We start from the raw sequence: 17,315 nt of genomic DNA, 5'->3' as shown, positions 1-17,315 counted from the left end.
TTTCCACCCAGATTCCCACAACTTTGCAGAATGCACTGCTCTGAGTGCCCACACCTTACGTAATTTAGTGCCACCGTTTGTGACAGTTCTGCTTTCCCAGCTCCTTCCAATTCAGAGAAACGTTTCCCCTCCTCTCCTGCTCCCTGCTCAGGAAACCAGCACGCCCCACCCAGCTGTCCTCTCACTGAACGTCTGACAAGTACATTGGCCCACAGCCCGCGAAGGGGCGGGGCTTCTGTGTCGGGGGCTCTTCAAAAGGGATCCGAGGTCTGAGCAGTTTCTGAAGCACTATCCCTCTCCGGGCCTCCTTCCCCAAGCCTGTGCTTCCCTGCCTGCTTTCTTTTTCCTTTCTGGCTCAGCTTGGGACAGAAGCTCATTCCAGACGGGGCTCAGGTCTTGTGTTTTAATAGCAGTGATGGAAAAACATGAGAATGTTTCCTGGATCTACCAACAGGAGCTGGAAGATCCCTTCAAGAAATACCTGAACAATACGGATGACTACCTCGCTTTGCTCTGCGGGCCTCGTCGCAGCCACCTCTTCCTCCCGGTGACTGTGGTGTATGCTCTGATTTTTGTGGTGGGGGTCGTTGGCAATCTCCTGGTATGCCTGGTGATTCTTCGGCACCAGACGATGAAGACCCCCACCAATTATTACCTCTTCAGCTTGGCTGTCTCCGACCTCCTAGTCCTGCTTCTCGGGATGCCCCTGGAAGTCTACGAGATGTGGCGCAACTACCCCTTCCTGTTTGGGCCGGTGGGCTGCTACTTCAAGACGGCCCTCTTCGAGACCGTGTGCTTCGCCTCCATCCTCAGCGTCACCACCGTCAGCGTGGAGCGCTACGTGGCTGTCCTCCACCCGTTCCGCGCCAAACTCAAGAGCACCCGGCGCCGGGCCCTCCGCATTCTTGGCATCGTCTGGGGCCTCTCTGTTCTCTTTTCTCTGCCCAACACCAGCATCCATGGCATCAAGCTCCACTACTTCCCCAACGGGTCCTTCATCCCGGGCTCTGCCACCTGTACGGTCATCAAGCCCATGTGGATCTATAATTTCATTATCCAGGTCACCTCCTTCCTCTTCTACATCCTCCCCATGACAGTCATCAGTGTCCTCTACTACCTCATGGGGCTCAAGGTGAGTATCCAAGCTGGCTGCAACCCATAGGGTGGCGTGCCTCTCTTTTCTCTGACTCAAAGTTCAGAGAAACACTTAGAACTGGAGAAATTCAGAACTGGAAGGGACCTTAGAGAAAAACAGGGTGAACTCAGAGGGGAAACTCAGAAGTTAACAGACTGGCTTTCAGTTGGACAGACAGTAACCACAGCTATAAATCATTTCCTTTAACTCACCTTTCATCATTCTTCTGTAACTGTAGTTCTCAAACCTAGGTATTCCTACAAATCACCTTGAAACTTTACCATAGGAACTGATGTGTGAGTCCCTTCCTACAGAGAAGTCTGATTCAGTAGGTCTGGGATAGAGCTTCATTTTAAATAGCACAAGGCAGCCACCCCTGGAGAGACTGTTTCATATCCTGTGGTCTCTTTCCTGCCCTCACCTGCTTTGCCTGCATTGAAATTTTCCTCTGCACCAACTTCGTCTGAATATAAAATAAACTATTCCTGTGTAGTTTATACTCCAAGACAGATATACAGTTTTAAAGTCAGACACTTCCTTGTGGTGGTTGCTTTGATCCTTTCGTGGAAATATCAGATTAAAATGCAAAAATATGGCCTGAGTGAGATCAACCTGGACAAGTGGAGTTTGAAGGACAAAGAGGTAAACAGAGTGCCTAAAATAGATTAGAAGACAGTGTGAATAATATATAGTTGGAATTAATAGAATATTATTACTTAGTTTGCAACATTTTATAATTAGAGTTTACCTTCATGTGCTTATGGTGATAAACTGATTTTTTTTTCTTTTTTTCTGGATCTAAATTATCTGAAACTGTTGTTTTGTTTTTAATGAAAGGAGAAGTGAGTCTATATGATTCCTTTCCTGGTATATTCTGCATCGAAAATCACAGAGAGGAAAACTAAACATGACAGTTTTATACCCATTTAAGGAGGTAGTTATGTAGGAAATAGTCATGAGACCATTTAGACTCCCAGGTATGAAGCTCATATATAAGATGCCTTTAGGTAATGTCACACAATTCTCTCCTGGAATTAGTTTTTGTATTTATAAAATGAGAAGTTTACATAAGATCTTATGTATTAGCACTCCTGATCGCTCTAACAGTCTATGGTTCCTTAGAAAAGGAAAAGGAAATCTTTGAGTGGAAGCAATGTGAGTTATAAATGAAAGGAAAACAAAACAGGCATCACATTCACATCCTATGTTGTAAGATGGCTCTGGTACCATGTATTATGTGATAATTAATATACTCCCATCTCAGTGCATCTCTGAGAAAACTGTGTGTCAAAAATGAGTGTTCCAAAAAAAAAAAAAAAGAGTGTTCCACAGGTCGTCCTTTTGAATAAATACTGTGCCTAAAGTGAGTGGCAAAGTCTAAGGAGGAAGAACAGGTTTCAAGTACACAGGAGTAAATCTAATCAGGCAGAGAACTGTGCCTCCTGGTGGACTGGCCCCTGTAATTCCAGAGACATGTGTCAAACCAGACTAACTCACAGTCACCATGTCTTTAGCAAGCCCTGTGCATTGCACTGTGGGGAAAGGACTTCTGCATGATTCCATGAGCCCTATGAGAAATATGCACCCCAAATGTACCAATACAATCTCTACTAACAGTGAACAATCACTTGTCTCGGGTCAGTTTGGAGGAACTATCTAGCTCTGAATAGGAAACACATGATTCCTCTTCCAAACAATTACTTTAAGTGTCACTTTGTTGTGCTGTCATGAACCTACTGCTCCCTGGTTATCAGGAGCTAGGTGATAGATAACAGCTAAGAAACCACGCTAGTTCGCTTTGTGTATGCAGCATCCTATTCTCAGGAAGGATGAGGTGTAACCCAGAGGACACCGGAAAGGAACTCTCTGCTCAGAACGTCTCTTCTATAGGAATTTAAAGATTTCTAGACTGGGGGTCAAAAGTAGACCCTAGTCTGTGACACTGGTCTCAAGCCCTTTGCACCTTTTGCTGTATTTTTGCCAGAAACATCCCTACTGCCCACCACCACAATCCTTTTTGCCTTTCTAACTCTCACTTATCCTTTAAGTCATACTTGACCCACACTTCCTCCAGGAAGTTCTCCCTGATTCCCTAACTGCCTGGTTCCCCTGTAGGTGCTCATGATTCCTAGTGATTTCCCATCATTGCATTTATCACAATTTATAAGTCTATACTTGTGGGTTCCTTAACTTCTTCCTCTCCAACTAGACTGTAAGCTCAATGAATGAATGAATGAGCCAAAATTTTTTCCTTTATTGTTGGACTTAGGCTTCTCTACCTTCAAAGCAGGAGACGTGGAAATATTATCTCAGAGGGCCTTTTTGATCTGAAAGATTTTAAAGAGATTTGATCAACTCTGATAAGTACTGATTCTCATGGCAAGTCTAAAGAGATGACTGAGTCTGGACAAATGCCTTCAGAAGGCAGAAAACCAAGACTGATGAAATCCCAGGAGCAAGAAAGAAGGAAGGGAGCCATATGTGTGCTCAAAATTGACCACTCAGAGCTGCTTCATCATTCCAGGACTCAAGTCTCCAGTGAGCTGCTCTCTATGGTTCTAACATGATGGAGATGGAAAATAGCCAATCCCAGGGCAAGTCCCTTCCCATCTCCTGCATGCAGCATTAATGCTTGAACTAGAGAGGATGTATTATGAATAGCAGCAGAATTCAGCCAGGGCAAACAGGGTTGGACTGATTTTTTTTTTTTTTTTAATAAACAGATTTTGTTCAGATTGTGGAGATACTTACACAAAAGCTATAATTATATCTTGGTATCTAAAATTATATAAATGAACTCAAAAACTATATAAATGAATCACTGGTAAAATGATTTTAATCAATATAAACAACTGATCGGGATTATCTGATTGATAGTCAACCCCATGTCTCCCTTCGCTTTTTATCATACATAGCTAAAAGGAGTGGAGTAGCAAGACTTCTGAACTTCCTACAGAGTGATAACAATTTTCCTCTCCTCTTTTTGTAACCTCACTTTTAAAATAAATGTTTAGTGGTGGGTGGGAATAATCAATAGGTAAATATATATTTTGTTAAACATCTGAAGGGAAATGAAATTATTCAGCAAGAAATAATGCAGCATTTAATATTGGCTAAACAAGTTGTTTGGATTCTATTATGCTATGTTAACCCCTTCAAATTCTGTTGAAACCATGTGTAACATGTATAAGTATTCTGTTTCTTAATCTTCTTCTAGTTGAATAGTTGTGTCACTGTAACCTAAGAAAGCCAAAATACAAGTAATGATTAATACACACATGAATTTTCTTTTCAGTGCAAACTACACTGAAAAAGAAGCCTGTTCCTAAAAGGATTGTGCGAGTCATTTGCCAGCTGTTTGATTTAAGGAAACTGTTCCCTGGAGTAGAAAAATTTCTAATGAGAACTGTTGAATGCACCCAGGGAAGTGACTAATAGATCTTAATAATCTTTCATTGTTCTTGATTACAGACTGGAATCAAATAATGGAATAACTATCTTGTAATAAGGACAAATGTTTTAAATGGTATGAAATAATCAGAAACTTTAGTAGATTTAATTGAAGGTGAGTTAGAAAGATTTGTAGTTTGATTTATTGCTCTAAACTTAAACACAAGTGTTTCTCTTCTCAGTGTATCTGGATCCTTATTTGTGTCAACACAGGTATAGCTTGTGGGTGAGTGGTACCATGAGAAGAATTTCTAGAAGGGACTCCATAATACAGATGAGTGGACCCACAGCTATAAATAAATATTTCATGAAAATTTATTATGCCTTTTGAGTAAACTCAGGACAATAATCAGAATCACAATACATGATTTTTTTTTTTTTCTTTTGGCCACACCACATGGCTTGCAGGATCTCAGTTCCCTGACCAAGGACTGAACCCTGGCCACAGCAGTGAAAGCCCAAGAATCCTAACCATGAGGCCACCAGGGAACTCCCAGAATCACAATACATAATTTACTGAGTATCATGTGCCAGCCATTGAGTTAAGAACTCTACCTGCATTGTTCTGTTTTACTCTTATATTCCTGGGAAGCCCTTATTCTTATATAAATAACTTCTTATCATCTTTAGTTCCTTCTCATTTATTCCTAATAACTTCACAATATTTCCCCCTATTTCTTTCCAAGTTCTAGATGACTTCAAAGGGTCAAATTTCATGGAACCTTAGTCCCCTACTTTCTGAAGGCACAGGAATATGTAGAGAACACCAATATATTCAAGATGGCCAAGTTTATTAATCATCCACGGCAGTGCAGCGTGGAGAGCTACCTGACTTCGAGGAGCATATCTGTCTTTTAGGAAGACAGGATATTGATTTGTTGAACTTTGGAGGCAACTTTTAATGATCCTTTCTTCCAAGTCTTATTTAATTTTAAATACCTTCTCTAAAATACTTTGTAAAAACACCATCTAGCCCAGGAAGGTCATTGATTATTATAGAAGTCTAAGTCTGTTCCATTGTTACACAGACCACACTAATTTCTTCTTTAGCTGGAACTGAAATATGTCTCCTTATAACTGAATCAATTGATCCTAATCTACACAGGTTATAAAAACAGGTTGAATTTTCCTCCCACTGATGGCCTCAGTTTGTCAGGACTTTCCACACTGCGAAGAGGAAACTCCAACTCAATCTGACTAAATACAAGATGGAGCACAGACCTGAAAAGTCCAGAGGTAGAGCTGGCTCTTGGGGAAGATTAATCTAGTAGGACACACAGTGACAGCAAGGATCTAGCTTTATTTCCGTTTCTTTGCTCTTCTGTCTGTGGTGTTGGTTTCAACCTCGAAATCTGCATAGCAGCCCATTGGTGGCTCCAAGCACATTCCTCATGGTGAGGAGGAAAAAAAAACAAACAAGCAAACAACTCTCCCTGGCAGTTCCAATAAAAGAGGAATGAAACTTTCATTCCTAAAAATATAAGTATCTGAAATCTCATTGGTCTCAATCATCCAACCACTCTGACTGAAGGGATTTCCCTGGCGGCTCAGTGGTAAAGAACCTGTCTACCAATGCAGTAGACATGGGTTCTATCCCTGGAGAAATGGTCACCCAATTCAGTATTCTTGCTGGGAAATCCCATGGACAGAGGAGCCTGGCAGGCTACAGTCTATTGGTAGCAAAAGAGTCGAACATGACTGAGCAACTAAACAATAATAACAAAAGCAAATCTGTATCCGGAGATGGGATCATTCAGATCCAAATTAATGACTATGAACTGGAGAATGAATAAATTCCCTAAAGGAAAATCAGGGCACTATTTTTAAGAGAAGGGAGAATAAGCACTATACTATCTTCTAGATATCTGATAGTAATTTATTATGAGTCCTTAAAGCTTCTTTTATCTGGCTGAACATCCCCACAAACTTGAAATACAGAAAGAGAAAAAAAAAATTCACAACTAGACAAATGATGTAGATCTTCGGTGCTATTGAGGTTCAGAGGAAGAAAGTGATAATGGTCTACAGTTGCCACAAAAGTCTCCCAGGAGTAGGTGGCACTTAATTGGGTGAGAGAGGCTGTATGTACAGGAAATGTTAATATTTGAAATTTTCAGATGCTACTTTACAGATCACCATATCTGCCAGTAAGGAGAAGTTATTTTAACATCTAAACTCAGAAACATATGAGCCTTTATGGATAGTATTTGTAAAACAGAGTCTTCCAAATTGTGCTTCTCAAGATGGTACCAGGTATTCCACTGAAAAGGGTTGGGAAGGGTATTGTTTAGTCTAAGAAGCACTATCCCCTGAGAGGATAAGAGATGTGGGATGTGGAAGGTGGAGGTGGAGGAAAGATGATACACTCTCTCCCGTGAGGATGAATTATACCTATTAGCATTTTGAGGCTCAAAGAAGACCCACAATAAAGACTATAAAGATCATGAAGCAGAAATAATACCTGTTTCTGTTTTCTACTGCCTATCCATCTCATAGCTGAGGGGTTTCATTCTAATAGATGTCTAATAAGTATATAATAAATGAATGAATGAATGGAAAAGTCTAACTTTTTAACTTTAGGAATTTTTTTTTCATGGAATGTCTATTAATAAACTACAAAACAACAGTTTTACAGAATAGTATAGGTTAAATGAAAGTGAAAGTGTTAGTCACTCAGTTGTGCCTGACTCTTATAGATCCCATGGACTGTAGTCCACCAGGCTTCTCTGTCCATAGAATTCTCCAGGTAAGAATACTGGAGTGGGTTGCCACTCTTCTCCAGAGAATCATCCCGACCCAGGGATCAAACCCAGGTCTCCTGCATTGCAGGCGGATTCTTTACCATCTGAGCCACCAGGGAAGCCCATGGGACAAATGGTTGCCTGTAACTTGGCCACAACCATCTATACAGTTGAGTTAGGTGAACTGAGTCCAGTTCCCCTCCAACTTATTATTAAACATTTAGCTAATTCTTAACATTTCTCTGGGGCTTCCCTGGTAGCTCAGCTGGTAAAGAATCCACATGCAATGCAGGAGACCCCAATTCGATTTCTCGGTCAGGAAGATCCTCTAGAGAAGGAAGGGATAGGCTGCCCACTCCAGTATTCTTGGGCTGCCCTTGTGGTTCAGACAGTAAAGAATCCACCTGCAATGCAGGAGACCTGGGTTCTATCCCTGGATGGGAAGATCCCCTGGAAAAGGAATAGGCTATCCACTCCAGTATTTTGGCCTGGAGAATTCCGTGGACAGAGGAGCCTGGCAGGCTACAGTCCATGGGGTTGTAAAGAATCGCACATGACTGAGTGACTTTCACTTTCACTTTACATTTCTCTTAGTTTTTTTTTTTTTAACTTACAAAATGAGTGTTAGACTCATACTTCTTAAATCTTAACGGGAGGAAAAACCATTTCCCTTTCTTTATATCTCTTTGCATTTCCCTTGCAGCTGAAGAAAGACCAACACCTTGAGGCAGATAAAGCGACTGCAAATATTCAAAGACCATCCAGAAAATCAGTCACTAAAATGCTCTGTGAGTCCTCTATTTTGTAACTGTTTGTTGAAAGAAAGCAGTTATATTTGGTATGACTAAGTGTTGCTGGTATCAGATCAAAATTCTCTTCAAGCAAAATATCATGTCCTGTTCTTCCATGGCTTACTCAAGCATCTGGGGCCTACCTATTTTGTTCTGTTTTAAAGACCTCAGAACAGCACACTAAACTGCATCCATTATAATACACTCTGTTCAGTTTTTGGTAAATCATACCCACTCTCAGAGCCTTCGAGTATCTCTTTTCCCTTTTAAAATAAGCAGGTGGTTCTTAACCTATTTTGTATTATGAGTTTCTTTAAAAGTATTATGGAAACAGTGAATTTTCCACTCAGAAGATACGTAAATGAGCATCCGTCAAATGTTTGATAGTCCATTTCAGGGGATCACAAAACCCTCTGATACCAAGCTTGGACTTCATGAAATCTTTTATTTCCAGAATAAGAACAGCTGGTTAAGAATATTCTAAGCAGTCATTCCTCCTATGACATTGCATGATTTTATATAAACAGTACTCTCTTTTATATAGATAAGAATTTAAAACAAAATCCAGGCATTGATCCACACTCTCCCAAAAGAATGTTATAAAAATACAAGATCCAGCACTAGTCTAACAAGATACTGATCAATTAAAGAAAGAAGGTTTATGATATACTTTCCAACTCAAAATGTGAGGTTTAGAAGAAAAAAAAATCTTCCAGGATAATATGCATATGAAACATTCACTGCAACTATGTGATATATATGAACAACAACAACAAAACCTGTGAGGTCACTAAAATATGTCTTTTCAGCTCTACTAATCATCTTCTTGGAAACTGTTTACCACCTGTTAGCACCTGACCTTCTCTACCAAGCAATCTAGTCCCTTCAGTATTTCTCTCCCTTCCTTTTTGAACATAATCTTTCACTAGGAGACTTGAAGTGTACTCACACTAAAGTGACAATGATAAAATACACTGTTAACCCTTTGCCTTTTGCAAGTAGAGGGTTTAATTTTAACAGGAATTAAAAATTTTAACTAGAGGAAGTTGTAGACACTAGTAAGCAGATTAGGGACATTTTCTTCAAAGGTAAATTCAGAAGAATCTTTCAAACAATACTGAAACCACATAAAGCAAGCAGACAACTTACTCTGAGTATGTTTAGTACCAATGGGAAACATATGTACTGTTTACTATGAAACACATCAAATATGCTCATGAGTTCAGAGAACTGTAAAGTGAACACCAAAGTACCCATCATCCAGCTTTAAGTTATCAGTGCATAACTAATCTTGCTTCCTCTACACCTCTCTCTCTCCTTTAGCCCCTACAAGATTATTTTGAAGTAGATCTCAAAAGAAAAGGAAGGAAAAGTATTTTACAACGCCAGGAGAGAAGAAAAATCATACATATTTATATTATGGAGATTAAATGCCCTACAGAGAAACTCTGGTAGCACCAATCTCTGTCTGGGGAGCTGAAAATAAGAAACTAGAAGGTGCAACTTCCTGTGAATCTGTAATGATTTAAAAACAAAAAGTAAAAACAAACATAAAGCAACGGAAGGAATTCTGTGCCCTAGAAATTTATAATAGACACATCCCCATTCCAATCCAGAGATGCTTATAGTATGTTCATGGTTGTTCAATCTTTCTCTTTTCCCTGACTTCTTTCAGAATTTTAAATGATTAAAATCATAAAAACTTCTATTTTTTCTATAATAACAATATAAATTCATACTGCACTTCATAGTTTATTAATCTATAACTTCAAAGAACACGGACTTCCTTAAGCACAATCATTTTACTTATATATCCAGTTTATGTGGTTACAGCAGTCTCCTGGCAATAATTTATGTTCCACAGTAGAATGTTTTCAGAACTTTGAATGCATTCAATACTATTTTAATACCTTAAAGGAAATTTACATTATACAAGAAATCTTGTACAACCATTTGGGAAACTGATTCTCAATCCTATAAAATTCATTCTTATGTTTACATATTCTGTGTAGAAGTTCTGTAGGATCTAGTGACCTTTAGGAAGTATAACTTAACAAAGATGCAGGGCAAACGCTAGCAGGAACTCAGAGGGAGCTGTATACCTCTTCTTGCTCTGACTGCCTTCTTCTCTCCCCTTCATCCTCCTTTTCCAGTTGTCTTGGTGTTAGTGTTTGCTATCTGCTGGGCCCCATTCCACATCGATCGGCTCTTCTTCAGCTTTGTGGAGGAGTGGACTGAACCTCTGGCTGCTGTGTTCAATCTCATCCATGTGGTGTCAGGTAAAAGTATAGATCCTTTGCGTGCATCACAAGTGTTCAGGTAGTTGCAGCTTTTTCATCTTGCTTAGAGCAAGGAGGTTCTATCTGTATATAGCAATGTATCATGGAGATTTGCCATGCATATATACATATAATGAAGACATTTGATTTTTATTGTATTTAAATATTAAATATTTAATACTTAAATATCATTATTAAATATTGATTAAATAGGTTACTGACTCAAAAGAAATATACCATATTACTACTTTAGACACTATTTTATGAAAACCCTCAACTCTAAACATGATGATCACAGGAGGAAAATGGTCTAAGGAATGATTCCTTTGGTTTTTCTGCCAATGGCCATGGGATTTAATTGGTTCTTATTTATTAAACATCCATGTCCCTGAAACCCAGTATTGTCTTCTGCAAGTGTTATATCCTCCTGAAAGCCAGCCAAAGGGCATTCGTGGGACATCAATTTCTGCTTTTAGGCCACTTTAACGCTGCTCATTAAGGACATCACAGACTATGGTGGAGAGTGGTGGAAAGGTTGCTGAATCAGAGGGCCTGGATTTGGATCTCAATACCATTAATATTCTTAGCAATATGCAAATCATGAATTCCTTCTTTCCCAAGTTTCCTCAACTATAATATGGCAATAATGCCTATTCTACACACACCTTAGGCTGATGCATGCTAAGTCACTTCAGTCATGTCCAACTCTTTGCGACCCCATGGACTGTAGCCTTTCAGGCTCCTCTGTCCATGGAATTTTCCAGGTAAGAAAACTGGAGCAGGTTGCCATTTCCTACTCCAGGGTATCTTCCCAATCTAGGGATCAAACTGCATCTCTTACATTTCCTGCACTGACAGGTGGGTTCTTAACCACTAGCACCACCTGGAAAGCCCATAGGCTGATGGTGAGAAGCAAATAAAATAATAGCTATTAAAGAACTTTTTAAACTATAGTAGATCTGTCTATGACTATCACAAATTTGTAAAGTAAACATTATCATCAACATTTTATTGTTAAAGAAACAGTTCCACAAAAAAGAAATGACTTGTCCAAAGATAATGCGCAAATAGTAAAATTAAGATTCAGGCTTCAGTCACCTAACTTCAAGTTCAGGGTTCCTTCCTCTCAAATGCGGCGAAGGATGGCCCCCCCAAGTCTTTCTTTCTCAGTTAGTGTAACTGTTAGCCTTAAGTTCAGACCACTTTTATCCCTCTACCTCCTCTAGTCACTGGCTGGTTCTACAAGCTCTTTATCAAAGACAAGGACATCATTATGGAGGAAAGATAAGAGCAATTTGTAAAAATTAAAGTCCAGATATGCACAGAGCAATAACATTCTATGTGTACTGAGTACCATATATATTATCTGTTTTCTACCACCACTTATTTTTTTTTTATTCAGCAGGGCTTGTGTACAGCCTATATCTGAACATTAGGACCTTCCTCCATGTTAAACTATTTATTATTCTGGACAATATCTCAAAAATGTTTATAGCTCTGATCTTTGTGGTTTGTCTGAGAAATAGAAGTGTTTAAATAATAAACACACTACTATAGATATAATAGATAACTAATAAAGACCTACTGTGTAGCACAGGGATTCTATGGAATACTCTGTATAGGTGTATATGGGAATAGAATTTTTTTAAAAAGGATATATGTATATGCATAATTGATTTGCTTTGCTCTATACCTGAAACCAACACAACATTGTAAATCAACTATACTTCAATAAAAAAGTGTTTTAAATAAGATAAATTATTCTTTAAAAAAAATTGGAAAACACACAAGATCACATGAGGCTTCACTAGTTGATTACACTTTTCCAGAGGCATCAAGACAACCACTTTAAGATTCCCAAGTCATGGCATTTACAACACAATAACATTTTCCTATTAAGATATAATTTTTCCCTCCCTGACCCTACCAACCAGATGATATCTAAACCTCTTAAAATGCTATGCCCAAAACGCCCCCAACTTGCCTTCCGACCCTCAGATTATAGTATTTTCAATTCATATGCCATATACTTTTCAAGTCAGTGAATTAGGGGTTTCTGCACATCCTGCATTATTCTTGCACAATAATTGTTCCCGCCTCAGTACACTGGTGCATGCTGTTCCTTCTACCTCTCTTCCACTCCTCTCTTGAGACCCCTTCCTCTCTTCCCCAATGTCTCCTATCCATTTCATGGTCTGGTTAGAGTCCAGTCACCCCATTATTATGAAGGTGATTTGTCATGATCATTAGCGTTTTTGTGCTTATGTGAATTTCCATAACATGACCGTTAGTATCACATATTTTGCTCTTTTCTTAACAGATATTGTTAGGTATCATCCTCTTGTTAATTACTGAAATCAGGCATAAATCTTATCTCTGTAATACTATTCTAAATCTTTGGAGAACAAAGTCTAAATCCACTACCTTCCAGTGTGCCTCAAAGTCACATAATAAAAGTTCAATCAGTATTTCTTTATTGAACAAATTAACAGTGTACAGAAATGCACCCCCCTCCCCCACAGGTCCGCAGACATTCCTCCCTGGGTTTCCTAGATGGCTCAGTGGTAAATAATTCCCTGCAATGCAGGAAACTTGGGTTATATCTCTGGGTCAGGAAGATCCTATGGAGGAGGGCATGGCAACCCACTCCAGTATTTTTGCCTGGGAAATCCCATGGACAGGGGAGACTGGCAGGCTGTAGTCCATACAGTTGCAAAAGAGTCAGATAGGACTTTGAGACTAAACAACAACATTTCTCTGTGCCCAATTCTGTCCACAGGCAAATGGCCCTCTATGTGTCCTGGACTATATAAATGAGAATGACAATGAATGTGTTGAGGATAGCATCTATCACTTGTTTTATATTCTTATTCTCAACCCTTCTGTGGACAGTACCTCAATTTAATCCTCACAATGAACCAGGGAGGTGGGTTAAAATAGTATTATCATCTCCATTTTACAAAGAACAAGAAATTGAAGTGCCTGTTCTGTCCAGGGTCACAGAATAAGCAAGGGCCAAGATCAGAAACTTAAGTCCTCTGATTCTTCAGGCTCCCATGGGCCATGGGGAAATAAAATAGGATATGGTGATAAATGAAAAGTGTGTATCAACCAAGAAAATGGCAGTGTGTAAGGCATTTGGTGGAGAAAACAAATGGGAAACAATACAAGAATTCATTAAGGTTGGAAATAAGGTGGGAAGAGCCATCAAGGGGAAGGAATTGGCAGGAAAAGGACACTGGGGAATGCTTCTTTGAAGAGCTATTTGGCATCATAAGGAGTCTTAACAGAGATTATGCCTTGACTGATTTACTATTCCTCCATTACTTTCAGTTTCAAATGATAGATTGAAGCATAAGATAAAAACATCTCTTTCCTCTGATACTTAAGCATCTCTCGTTAATGCTATGGGAACATGTTCTTTAATTAAACAAGTGGGGATCAAAGGAAGTTGCTGAACATCTCAGAGAGATCCCATGCCAGCTTAAATTTTTCCAAGACTCTTTAATCTTCCTAGGTTTGGTTCCTAAAGTACACAGGTGGTAGATCTGTTCAGAGCATTTTGTATTCTCAATTAGAGTCTTGTATATATTATCACTTCCAAAAGAGGCAATCAAAGGGACCTGAGACCTTTATTAAATATTTATGCTTCTCCGTGTGGTGCCTCCCCCTCAGTTTTTCCTCAGCCTGTCTCTTAACCCTCTGCATTCCAGGTGTCTTCTTCTACCTGAGCTCAGCGGTCAACCCCATTATCTACAACCTGCTCTCTCTCCGCTTCCAAGCAGCATTCCGGACCGTGATCCCTCCTTCCTGCCAACAGCAGCACTCCCATAACCACTCACCAGGGCCATCTGTGCAGCGGAACATCTTCCTGACAGAATGTCACCTTGTGGAGCTGACTGAGGATGCAGGTCCCCAGTTCCCTTGTCAGCTGTCCGTCTTCAGCTCTCACCTTCCCAGAGCCCTCTGTACTGGACAGGCACTGAGAAAGGAGCTCTCAAAGAGTTGACATCCCTGTGTGGTTCTGTATGCTGGAGGTGTGGGGGGATATCCCATAATTTATGCCTTCTTATATGATATTAAAGAGGTAAAATGACTCTTGGAACTTAGATATCCAATTCTAGCTTTTCCCCCAACAAATGTGAAAATTGATACTTAAATCTTGATTTAAAACCCAGAACCTCTTGATTTTTAGTTAGCTTTCCACTGTCTTAACTGCTTCATGTCCTTCACTAGTCCATGAAAAGAGCATGACTAACAAGTCACAGCACCTATACTTTGAGTCATTCTCACAATCGGGAATGATTTGTCTTGCTATTCACACTCTGAGTCAGGCTGTCATTCTTACAACCAGTGGTCCCTATGAGCCACAGAGGGAGACCTGGAAATGCTGTTAATGTAATTTGAGGGGCCCATGCCAGTTCTTCCACAGCAATGTGTACCCTGCTTCATACGGTTCAATTACAATGTGATTTCCTTGGAGTCCTGAAGCCTTTGACTTAAAGAGTCCTGGTAACATAAGAATGCTCTTCAGAATTATTATTCCCACCATTCTTTTAATGATCCACAAGTCATTATCAGTCATTTCTCACCAGGGATGAAATCAGATACAAGTTCTACTTGGAGCAGAAAGGGAAGAAAGAGAATATGGTGGAAGGTCCAAAGAGTCAACCTATACTACTTGTTTTCATCATTTGGTCTAGACCTGGATTTCTATTAACTTGTGTCATAAAGAGATGTATGTCTACTGTCTCATAAAAAGGACAAGTCAAGTGATAACTACTGGTTTCAAACTCATGACTTTTCCTACTCAATCCTTCATTGCCTCTATAGCCCTCATCACTCCTATAGTGGACGCCATTGCATCGTCACAACTACTTGCTCTTATGAAGTCACACCCCAGTTTCCCTAGCTGCATATGTTTGCTTACAGAATGCTCTCTATACCTCCAATCTTCATCAGATGTGATCCTATCCATTCTTCAATATCTAGCTGATTGTGGTACCTCTTCCATGAAGCCTTGCTTGATTTATTCAAATAGGAGTATAATCTGACTTTTCTATCCGTTTATGTATCTTAAGCTTTTCCTTCAGCCTGCTTTGTATTTCCATGGTTTATATTCTTCCTTTGCTAGAATGTAAATTTGCCAAAGACATGAAGTATCCTGTGTTCCTTTTTGCTGTTACTGGAGTCCTGACAATATAACAGTCACAATAAATATGAGTAAATAAGTTGACCTCACATTCCAATGTAGTGAGCCAAAAAATGGCTCCACAGGAAACCATGAGAAAGAGCTGAAAGACCAAGATTCTGTTTCTGACAGGGACATCTGACCTTCAGTTGGCCATTTAATCAGCTGTGATTATAATGGCATGCCCGCTATGTCTGCAGTGTGAGAAGACTCTTCTCTGCCCCAGGCCTTACTGATGCTGAAACATGCAAGCTCCAGCTTTTAGTCTGAATTTTCCCCAAGTTGAATGGACCATTCTACTAATAAATGAGGATATTGGTCTCTGACATTATTTTCTAACTGAACAGTCATCTTCAAAGTAATTCAATATATTTTTTAAATCTCTTAGCTAATTATAAACCAACTTTAATGAATCTGAATTCTTAGTGATGGTTTATGTTGGTGAGCAAAAATTCTCTGGCCATTTAGGGATTAAGTTGAAAAGACTCAACCAAAGAAAAACCTCAAAAAAAAAAAAACAAAAAACGGACAATTGAGTTTCTTTCTTGACTTTTGAAGGTCTAGTACAATTACTATCTTTAACATCAACTCCAAAGGAAACAATACTAAAACTGAAGCTAGTAATCTGGCTGTTTGATTAAAACGTTAGTCTTTTTTAAAATCCTCATTTTTCTTTCTTCTCTTAAAGATGTAAAAATCAAAAAATGATTATTAATTCTTTCATTCAACAAATTTTCAGAGCCCATTAGATAATGTGCATTGTGGCATCACCTGATCTTTAAATTATTTACCTAGTAGAAGAAATGATTATTTTTGAAAATCATTACAAAATTGTTTAAATCTAATTTTGAAATGTGCCACAAAATCCAAATATAAGCACTGTGGGACTATATATAAAAAAACAGTGTTTGATCAAGTCAGAGAGCAATAGGTTTAACTAAGCGTTACACTAAAAAGGAGGGGAAAGTGTTAAGGTTTTGTCTATAGAGACATACATACATATGCGCATATAGTACATGCAGGAAGCTTATATTTCCTATAAGGAATATTTCCTTCAATGAAAGTTGAAGTCCTAGAGTTACCTTATATAATAGTTGACACAAAATTAGTAGAATAAAGGGAGAAACTAAAACTTAAATTGTTCAGTGTTACTCAGTAGTGCACCTCATCATCTCTCGAGTTCCTTGTGATCCCTGAATTTTAGGATAATGATAGAGGAGGCCAGATAGTAAACACAGTTAACAAAGTATTGGCAATTCAACTCTACTGGAATGACATAGTGATTTTTGAGCTCTCTAGTGATTTACAAACTTAGTGAACAGAAGCAAAGATATTCAGAATGTTGCTTGCCAAATTAGTTTGGCCCAAAGAGATAGCAGTGATTATTTTTTACTTGTAGAGAAAATTTATAGCTTTGATTTGCTCTTCAAAGTAGTCTATGACTTAAATGATTATAATCTCTGTTCTAAAGGGTCCTTAATAGTCTTATACAAAGATTCTCTCTTAATGGATGAGTTGCAGTGGAGTGAAGGTACTGCAGGATAATTAACAGGTATCATTATTCCAACATAATTGTCCAGTATGTAAGAATTAGCTGTTTATTTGTGTGCTGGGTTGAACTTGCTTACAGAAGTTTATTGTTACCTACTTAGAATTCTGAGAGGAAGCTGTCAAAGGATGGGTAGTTTGACATCAGCCACAGTGGAAATATTTATGCCATAAAAACTG

At 39.0% G+C, this 17,315-nt stretch overlaps 1 protein-coding gene across 1 annotated transcript; it reads left to right on the top strand.

Annotated features, from left to right (window-relative positions):
- Nucleotides 1–313: 313 nt before the first annotated feature.
- NMUR2 (neuromedin U receptor 2) lies at nt 314–15,173 on the top strand. The gene is made up of 4 exons (XM_043914030.1): nt 314–1,132; nt 8,030–8,114; nt 10,271–10,396; nt 14,110–15,173. Exons 1-4 carry the CDS (start codon nt 416–418, stop codon nt 14,403–14,405), a joined length of 1,224 nt encoding a protein of 407 aa, XP_043769965.1. The 5' UTR covers nt 314–415; the 3' UTR covers nt 14,406–15,173.
- The last annotated feature ends 2,142 nt before the right edge of the window (nt 15,174–17,315 follow it).

The sequence above is a fragment of the Cervus elaphus genome, chromosome 9, assembly GCF_910594005.1.
Source record: "Cervus elaphus chromosome 9, mCerEla1.1, whole genome shotgun sequence".
Lineage (NCBI taxonomy): Eukaryota > Metazoa > Chordata > Mammalia > Artiodactyla > Cervidae > Cervus > Cervus elaphus.
Note: the sequence above shows the minus strand (reverse complement) of the source record. Positions and strands in the feature narration are given on the sequence as shown.